This window comes from Rattus norvegicus, chromosome 10 (genome assembly GCF_036323735.1).
Source record: "Rattus norvegicus strain BN/NHsdMcwi chromosome 10, GRCr8, whole genome shotgun sequence".
Classification (NCBI taxonomy): domain Eukaryota; kingdom Metazoa; phylum Chordata; class Mammalia; order Rodentia; family Muridae; genus Rattus; species Rattus norvegicus.
In genome coordinates, this window is record NC_086028.1 from 53,822,017 (window position 1) to 53,832,059 (window position 10,043).

Consider the following 10,043-nt stretch of genomic DNA (forward strand, 5'->3'; position numbering starts at 1 on the left):
TGACCCTAAGGCCCATCCATCAAGAGGCTAACCACTGTTTGTCCTTTAGGACTCCCTCAAGTGTCAGCTCCTTCCAGAAGCCTCCTACTAGTTGGCTGGATGCCTTGTATGGCAGCTGTCCTCTCCTCCCGGGGGGAACTTGCTTGAGAGCCTGGATCTTGTGCGAGCTGGTCACCTCTCTCCAGCACAGACCTCAGTGCAGTTTACCTTATGCAGGGAGACTTTGGATTTGGCTGCTTGGACAGGGCTGAAGAGGAAAAATAAAAGGATATGGAAGAGAAATATGGAAATGGAGTGTGTATGTGTGCATACATAGTATCTCCCTTCCTCCGGAGAAGTTATCTGGAAATAACTTTTATCATAGTGCGTTAAGGTTCAAGGAAATGGAGGGGTTGTTGGAGACCATGGGGTTCATTTTATCCTTAGGGATAGGGATGAGGAGAGCCTAGATGTTACTATATCTGCCTTCGGCTGCCGCAAGCATTCCGGCACTGCACCAGGCTGCTTCTCGGGGACCTGGGGAGGGGCACGGGTGAATTATCACACAGGTCCTGGTCTTCGAGGTTTAAGACGAAAGTCAAACATACTTGTAGTGCTGACCCTTAAGGCAAAGTCAGCCCTGGTCTGAACCCAAGAAAAAGACAGTCAGGGAGATGGCCCCGCCTCCAGCCTCCCCCAGCCAATCACTGAGCCTCTTAGGTTTCTGCAGCAAGGTGGGGGCCCAGAGAGGGGCTGGAACGAGTTTTGAGCTCGACAGACTGCGTGCTCCCAGGGCTGACGCAACCGGAGAATTTGGCTTCTTTTTATCACATATATCATTTTGCCATATATGGTCACCGAGAGCTACTGGCAGCGAGACTCCTGCCCAGATGGTGGGCTCCCAGAGTGAAATGAACTACATACCAGCCCAGAGCAAACAGACCATCGCTCACCCGGCCGGACAGGTGGGTGGGCCCGGAGAGGGGTTATATATAGTTCTGAACACATTCCTTCACTAATACATCTTGGCCCCCAAATGCGTAAACAGTCTCCATTTCTGGCTCTTTTTACTGAATTTGCTAATTGCTATTCTTTTATAACCAAGGGAACGACAAAAAATTCCGGGAGGAATGTTGGGGGAGAGATCTGCTAGCCCTTGATCTCCCAGCCACCCTCCCCTTCCTTTCTAATCTCCCTCCCTCAAGGCGCCTTGAAGTCTTTCCCACCCCACCCCCATCTCAGAGGGCCCCTGCTAACTCTCCCCTTTTTGCCCCTTTTATTATCCCCGAGTTTCCCTGGTAACTCTTGGCCCAGGTGAAACTGGCCAGGTGGAGAGGGGCGGAAGCCGAACAGAATTCAAAGAAATGAGGTTCACAGACAAAATCACCTCATTTCCAGACCTGGAAAGGCTCACCCTTCCCATCGGACCAAGGCTAGCCAAAGGTGGCTCCAGCATTCCCTGGATGCAGTTGAAACTGACTTGAATGAAGGTGGCAAGTTTGGCGACACAGGAAGCCTGCCCTTCAGAGTCTAAAAGTAACGAATTCATATCCGAGGTTCCCCAAAAGCACAGCAGAAACCATCCTCTGCTCCCTCGTGTTTTGGGCCATTCTTGACTTTCTATGCCTAGCCGGAAGCAGTGAGGAATCCCCAAGGTTACCCTCTCCTGGACTCCAAAAGTAACCTGCTATGGCTGGCACTGCAAGCCCAGAGCTTACCTGGTGACACAGGGGTTACTGACTCTTGAGAAGATAAGCTTTCCGATGCTCTCAGGGGTACCCAAAGTTTGGATGTCAAGGGCAAAGAGGACACCAAACCTCTTGGCATCCTGAGTTGAGCACACTGCAAATAAAATGTGATTTCTGATTTGCAGCTTCCAGCAGTGCACTCCCTGGGTCTCTTGCAAGAAGCACTCAAACCTACTTCCCAGGAGCACACCAGGGGCTTGAAAAGCACCCAGTGCCTGAACCAGTTTCTAAGGACTCTGATGTTTGGGTCTGGGCTAGATTTCAGGCACATGATAAGATAGATAAATATAAGGTTGACCTTCCTACCTGTAGATTCTGCACCTGTGAGTTCAACGAAGCTCAGATCAAAAGTCTAAAAAGATTTATTTTTAAATCCAGAAATGTAAACAATGACAAAAACATTGGTTGGGGTACAGCTCTTTGGTACAGCAGACACAAGGCCCGGGCTCTTGCAGCCGGCCAGGAAGCAAAGCTGGAGTTTATGGTACACTTTACTACACCGAATCCTCTGGAGTAAAGGGGTGTGGTATTGGTGTTCCCGGCTTTACCTGCCCACCATTCAATTCACCCTACATTTCTCTTCAGTACCTGCTGCTTAAGAATTGTCATTGCCACTCAGAACACTGTGGATGCTCCCTCTGGAAAGCTGTGGCATGATGGCTGTGGGGCTGCCCAAAACATAATCCCTGCATCCACTGGTGCTGCCAAGGCTTCAGACAAGGTCATTCCAGAGCTGAATGGGAAGCTCACTGGCATGGCCTTCCATGTTCCTATCCTCAATGTATTCGTTGTGGATCTGACATGCCACCTGGAGAAACCTGCCAAGTATGATGACACCAAGAAGGTGCTGAAGCAGGCATCTGAGGGCCCACTAAAGGGCATCCTGGGCTACACTGAGGACCAGGTATCTCCTGTGACTTCAACAGCAACTCCCACTCTTCCACCTTTGATGCTGGGGCTGGCATTGCTCTCAATGACAACTTTGTGAGGCTCATTTCCTAGTATGACAATGAATACGGCTACAGCAACAGGGTGGTGGACTTCATGGCCTACATGACCTCCAAGGAGTAAGAAACTCTGGACCACCCACCCCAGCAAGGACACTGAGAGCAAGAGAGAGGCCCTCTCTCGCTCCCTGTCCCAACACTAAGCATCTCTCTCACAATTTCCATCCCAGATCCCCATAATAACAGGAGGGGCCTAGGGAATCCTACTGTCTTGAATTCCATCAATAAAGATTGCTGCACGTGTGTGAGAGCACACACACACACACACACACACACACACACACACACACACAATTTTCTTGAGTCTCCCCGTGTGTTGTGGTTAGGCCTACAATGACAGTGGCTCTTCTAAAGGTGGACAGACTTTGTTTTCTTGGCACTATTCTGTAAATAATACAGTGTGACAACTGTCACATAGCATTTATATTACATTGGACTTAAATGATCTAGAGATGACTTAAAGCATACTGGTTGTGCATAAACTATATTCAAATACCTCTATAGATTCCACTGGATTTATTTTATGTGCTTGGGTGTTTTGCCTGAATGTTTGTGCATCACATGCATACCTGGTGCCTGAGACCAGAGGAAAGCCTTCTAATGCCCTAGAGCTGGGGTTACAGATGGTTGTGAGCCACCATGTGAGTGCAGGGAATCGAACTCAGGTACTCTGGAAGAACAGCCAATGCTCCTAACCACTGAGCTATTTCTCCAGCCCCCAATACCTATGTATTTCATGTAAAGAACTTAAGCACCATATCTATGTTCTCCACCAGTCCCCCATCTGCCAACAATCTGTTTCCTAAATCTTCACAGGTGATTCTGATGTGTGTACGTCTACAGCCCAGGCTGGTTCATACTGGGATACCTACCTAAGCCCATTAGCACCTGACCTGTAAGGCTAGGGAGCCTCAGGTCCTCCAAGCAAGCCCAAAGGCCAGGAAATAAGGGAGTCTTGTTAACTAGTGAAGAAGAGCTCGTGTGATCATGACACGTGTGTGTGTGTGTGTATGTGTGCGTGTGTGCGCGCGCGCGCGCACGCAAAAGTCTGCATGAGATTTCTCCCATTGAACCCAGAGTTTACTAATTTAGCTAGAGTGACTGGCCACCCACCACACTACCCCTTACCCCCTACTCTCTACTTACTGAGGCCAAGTCTGAACCATCTTTGCCCTGATGACTTCATTGAGAGGAAAACTTGCCTTTTTGTGTACACACACACAAAACACACATGTGCGCACACACAGGCACACACACACATACACACACAGAGTAAGTAAATAAATGTAATTTTAAAAATTAGGAAATAACATGAAAATTTGAGTAATGTTTCTTGATCATATCAGGTACAGCCTAAAAGAAATAAGGACCCACTCTGTGGTAGTTTGAATATGCCTGGCCCAGGGAATGGTACTATTAGGGTGTAGCCTTGCTGGAGGAAGTGTGTCACTGTGGGTGTGGGCTTTAAGACCCTCATTCTAGCTGCCTGAAAGCCAGTATTCTGTTAGCAGTCTTCAGATGAAGATGTAGAACTCTCAGCTCTGCCTGCACCATGCCTGCCTGGGTACTGCCATGCTCCCACCTTGATGATAATGGACTGAACTTCCGAACCTGTAAGCCAGTCCAATTAAATGCTGTCCTTATAAGAGCTGCCTTGGTCATGGTGTCTGTTCACAGCAGTAAAACTCTAAGACACATCCCATAGTAGGGATGGCAAGACCCCAGTGCTACTGGATCACCAAAAGCTGGTTTTAAGCTAAGCATGCTACTACATGCCTGTTATCCTAGTATTCAGGGGGCTGGGGTAAAAGAATCAAGAGTTAGAGGCTAGCCTAGGCTATAAAGGAAGACCACCTTAAAAAATATAGAAAGAATTCAGGAGTTGGGGCTTCAAATCCTCATGGATCACATAATTGTGTTGAAACATTTTTATTATAATTTTCAAATACAAACCAGAGGAAACTGGAAAAGTCCCTTCCCACCAGTCACTCCATGTCCATACCCCGCCCCCCTCACCCCCCGTGTTGCCTGGCTTCATTAGTTCTTCCTATAGGTTTTCCTTATCCTATTGGAACATTTGGAGGCAATTTTCAGATATTATTTCACCCATAAATACATCAATATTCATCACTAGCAGATAAACACTGCTCTGACCAAAATCATGCCAACAGCACATCCAACAGAAATAATCCCTTCCTATCAAATCATCTGCGCTCAGTTTCCCCTCAGTATCTTCAAAATGCCTGTTTCGATCTATTCAAATCATATCCAAGCACAGTTTGTACACCGCACTCGAGTCTATATCCCTTGCTTCTACTCCCCTGCTCCATGTCTCTCGTGGCATAATTTTGCTGATGGAACTGGGTCATTTGTCCTTTGGAATTAGTCAGGTTGGCTGACCGTAGCTGTGGGGGCATAAGTGTCCTTAGAACTAAAGTCTTCCATTAAAATTCTAGGCCCAGGGTAGTGCTCTGGACTTGGAGCACACACATCAGAATAACTAGGGAAGAATTTGTAACATTTTGGAATTCCTGGCCTTTCTCTTGGTAATCTCCATCCCTTGAATCTAAGATAGATCCCAGAAGTGCATTTATTTCTTCATTCATTTCGAGGCAGCTCTTGCGTTAGGAATTACTGACTATGCCAGGTGGGGTGGAACAGGCCTGGAATCCCAGTGTTTGGAAAACAGAGACAGGCAACTCTCTGTGGGTTCAAAGCCAGCCAAGTCTACATAGGACAGCCGGGACCACCTAGAGAGAGACCTTGTCTCAAACAAAGCATCGAAGACCAAAACAAAACCAAAGCAAAAAGAATTACTGATTACCTTTGATTGTAGTTTTTTTTCTCAGAGGATTACAGATTTTGTAGAAGTAATGATATAAGGGTGAAGAGAAAGAAATGGAGAAGCTGGAGGAGGAACATGGGAGAGGGAGGAGAAGTGAGGAACAGAGAGGGAGTAGGGTGGGGTGGGGACAGTATTCACCCTGTGACGCGTTAAATGAGATGGTATTACGGAGGTGGCACACACACTCCCAGCACTCAGAGAGGCAGAGGCAGGTGGATCTCTAGGCTAGCCTGATCTACAGAGCGAGCTCTGGGTTGGCCATGGCTACACAGAGAAACCCCTGTGTTGGGAGAAAACCTAACAACAACAACAACAACAACAATCACAGCAACAACAAAAAAGAAATGGCAGTAATGAGAAAAGAGATTCAAGCCACATGTTTGTAAGTTTAGACCAGGGAGTCTTTATAATGCAACAGACTTCAGGTCCAAGATCCAGCCAGTGTTCTAGCCCCTAAAGTCCAAACCAAACTGAGACCTCTGGATACTCAGAATGGGATTCTGCCCTCCCAGGGGCCGAGGGGCAGTGTGTGCATGCACGTGTGTGTGTGTGTGTGTGTGTGTGTGTGTGTACGCGCATGCATGCATGTGTGTGTGTGCATGCATGCGTGTGTGTGTGTGTGTGTGGTGTGTGTGTGGTGTGTGTGTGTGTGGTGTGTGTGTGTGTGGTGTGTGTGTGTGTGGTGTGTGTGTGTGTGGTGTGTGCTGTGTGTGGTGTGTGCTGTGTGTGTGTGGTGTGTGTGTGTGTGGTGTGTGTGTGTGTGTGTGGTGTGTGTGTGGTGTGTGTGTGTGGTGTGTGTGTGTGTGTGTGTGTGTGTGTGTGTGTGTGTGTGTGTGGTCCCAGCCAGTACTGCAGACTTCTGGCATCCTCGACTCTCCTTGTGAATGGAGAAAGACTGGAACCAAATGTAACACCGACTAGGCTAAGAGCTTCCTTGCATGCCACATTCAGGATAAATCCATTACATGACCTACTTTAAAAATCCATATTCCACTATGATTAAAACAAAAAGAACTAACTTCTATCATTTCAAATAAATGTGTAACAAGTCTATCAATGTGAAGCTAAGTGTGAGGGTGCAGGCTTACATCCCAGCACTAGGGAAGTTGAGGCCAACCTGGCCTCCAGAATGAGTTTAAGACCAGCCTAGACAAAAGCCTGTCTCAACAAACAATAACGGGTTGGGGATTTAGCTCAGAGGTAGAGCACTTGCCTAGCAAGCGCAAGGCCCTGGGTTCAATCCCCAGCTCCGAAAAAAAAAGAAAAGAAAAAAAAGTCTTTGGGTATCCACATGTGTGTGCCCACTCTTGCAAGCCCATAAACAGAAAATGAATAAATCTATGTAAAAAATTTTAGGGCTGGAGGGATGGCTCAGTGGTTGGGAGCGCTGACTGCTCTTCCAGAGGACCTGAGTTCAGTTCCCGGCAGCCACATGGTGGCTCACAGCCGTCTGTGATGGGATCCGATGCCCTCTTCTGGTGTGTCTGGGGACAGCTACAGTGTACTCATATATAATAAATAAATAAATCTTTAAAAACAAACAATAACAACAACAGAAAGAAAAAAAAAAAGCCATAGCATCAATGCGGAAAGATAGCCATCCTGGCTGAGTGTGACAGATCCTTCACTGTTCCCAAATGCTACTCGATAGGCATTTAAACTTTCACATTGCAAAAACCCATAAAGAAGGAAATAAAAGCTGGCAAGATGTCACTTGCTGAGCCTGGCACTTGAGTTCAATCCTTGAACACACAAGTAAAAGGAGGGAACAGACTTGTGCAAAGTCTTCTCTGACCTCCACTCAAATGTCATGCATGCCCTGGCACATGTGCACACATACACAGTCACACGATACATAAGATGGGAAAGAGGAATTGCTCAGTGGATAAAGTGCCTACCATCAAGCTCGATGGCCTGAGTTTTCAGGAACCCACATGATGAAAGGAAAAAGCCAACCCCCAGAAGCTGTCCTTTGAGCTCCACACTTGCACGGTGGCACACACTCAAGCACGTGTTCATACACACACATGGACACAAGAAATATATTTAAATGCAATTTTAAAAGGTTAAAGAGTAAATCTGATTCACTAAATTAAGAATTAAATAATACAGACTGGAAAAAAGCCATAAACAAATATAAGTCCAAAGAAAGAGCTTAGAAGTGGTTGGGGATTTAGCTCAGTGGTAGAGTGTTTGCCTAGCAAGCACAAGGCCCTGGGTTCAGTCCCCAGCTCCAAAAAAAAAGAAAAGAGAAAAAAAAAAAAAGAAAGAAAGAAAGAAAGAAAGAGCTTAGAAGAAAACGTTGGGGGTTGGGGATTTAGCTCAGTGGTAGAGCGCTTGCCTAGGAAGCGCAAGGCCCTGGGTTCACTCCCCAGCTCCAGGGGAAAAAAAAAAAAAAAAGAAGAAAACGTTGAACAGATAGTTGAAGTAAAATTTTTGAGCATTTTATTTATTTTTACATGTATGGGTGTTTTGTCTGCATGTACTGTCTGTGTGCCACATGTGTGTCTGGTGCCAAAAGAGGTCATTGGATCTTCTGGGATTAGATGGTTATGAGATGTCATATGGGTGTTAGGAACAGAACCCAGGTCCTCTGGAAGAGCACCCAGTACTCTTGACCTCGGAGCCAACTCTCTAGCCTATGATAACTTTTTTTTTTTAACCCATAGAAATAAAAATTTCCTTCAAATCTGTGAGAAAAGCACAAACAACAAGTTGGGGGTGGGGAACAAGCATGGCAACAAGCTAAAGGCACAACAGAAAGGGATTCCCATATAGTAAGCCACAAAGTATGCTTGTTGTGGAATGGATGTGTCCAGCAAATTCACTGTCAAGAAATGAAATCCTCAGGGAAGCATTGAGAGATGGGTCTCTGGGAAATGTTCTTGGGCCATGAAATCCCTCTGTGTCATGCAAACACAGTGTCAAGGTGCCATCTTGGAAGCAGAACGCAGAACCTCCCTCCACAGCAAAAGCTGCTGGTGCCTGGATCTTCAACTTGTTGGCTTTAAAGCTCTAAGAAACACCTGACTTTCCTTTAAAAGACACCACTCTCCAGAATTCCGTTACAACACAGCACCGGCCTAAAACACCGGCCACATGGAATAGTAATAATTAACAGTAACAAGTGCAAGTTCAAAGAGCAACAAGCCACTTTCTCTTTCATTCTCCAATTGGGAAAAAATGTTAGCAGCATATCAAAGCAAGAGCAATAAAATTCTCTTATTGCCACTCCATCAGAAGCAGGTCAGTTGAATTTTGAAATGTCTATACCCTTTGAATCAGCACTTCTTTTTTTTTTTTTTTTTTTTTTTTTTTTTTTTTTTTCCGGAGCTGAGGACCGAACCCAGGGCCTTGCGCTTGCTAGGCAAGCGCTCTACCACTGAGCTAAATCCCCAACCCCTGAATCAGCACTTCTATTACCTAATTAGAAGAAATGTTTGGTCAATCAATCACAAACATAGCCTTTCATGCATCCGTTTTTATCCTGACTGAATGTTCACTATGGGCCAGACACGATGAATGTACACCAGGAACAGCACAGAAAAAGGCTTTACTTTTTCTTCTTTGACTTTTTTTGAGACAGAGTCTCACAAATTTTAGACCTGCAGGCATGTGTGACTCGGGAAAATAAATGTCTTGCTTTGAAGAAGTGGGAGCACCAGGCAGAGAAAAACAAATCAGAACAAATGGCCAACCTCACTAACAAATGACAAAACAGAATTCAGCCAGGCATGTTCACAATATTGCTGTGAGAATACTAAGTCACAGTAAGTGCTGGGAGAAAATAATTCATATATATATATATATATATATATATATATGTATATATGTATATATATACACACACACATATATACACATGTATATGTATTAGTGAATAAAAAACAAATATCCTTTGAGAAAGAAGTCATTTTTGAATAAATATACTCATTCTAAGGCTGGGCACAGAGACACATCCCATGATCTAGGAAAAATGAGACAGGAAGATGGCCAGCCTAGGCTACAGTGAGACTCCGTGAGATGACTCAGAGAATAAAGGTGTTTGCTGCCAAGCCTGATGACACAAGTTCGATCCCTGGGATTCATACAGTAGAAGGAGAGAACCAACTCCCATAAAGTTCTACCCTTACTGCACACCCATCACATGGTTTGTGTGCATACAGACAAACAAAAGTTAAATACACACACACACACACACACACACACACACACACACATCCATATATATGGATACATGGCTTTCCATTAACGTGGGATATTATGTATCATTTTTAAGTGAGATATTTCCATACAGATTAGCATAGCTAACTCCCCAAGACATAAAAAAATTATACAATTTGTAAAAGAATCATAATATATTAGGTTCTTTAAAGTGCCAAACGATATATATGCACATGTATATAAGAAAGCAAATGTTTCAGAAGAAGCTCAACAGATGGGTAACAGGGATCGTTTTTGGAC

General features: G+C 45.2%; 1 protein-coding gene across 1 annotated transcript; it reads left to right on the forward strand.

Moving 5' to 3' along the window:
• Positions 1–869: 869 nt before the first annotated feature.
• On the forward strand, positions 870–3,225 carry LOC134480731 (uncharacterized). The gene is made up of 3 exons (XM_063270053.1): positions 870–944; positions 1,853–1,974; positions 2,247–3,225. Exons 1-3 carry the CDS (start codon positions 870–872, stop codon positions 2,713–2,715), a joined length of 666 nt encoding a protein of 221 aa, XP_063126123.1. The 3' UTR covers positions 2,716–3,225.
• The last annotated feature ends 6,818 nt before the right edge of the window (positions 3,226–10,043 follow it).

What these genes read in the sequence shown, in the direction of transcription:
- LOC134480731 (XM_063270053.1), top strand. Translation starts at nt 870, where the DNA reads ATGGTGGGCTCCCAGAGTGAAATGAACTACATACCAGCCCAGAGCAAA. An exon ending in TCGCTCACCCGGCCGGACAG is followed by an intron (nt 945 to 1,852) that starts GTGGGTGGGCCC and finishes TCTGATTTGCAG; the next exon opens with CTTCCAGCAGTGCACTCCCT. An exon ending in CTAAGGACTCTGATGTTTGG is followed by an intron (nt 1,975 to 2,246) that starts GTCTGGGCTAGA and finishes TCTGGAGTAAAG; the next exon opens with GGGTGTGGTATTGGTGTTCC.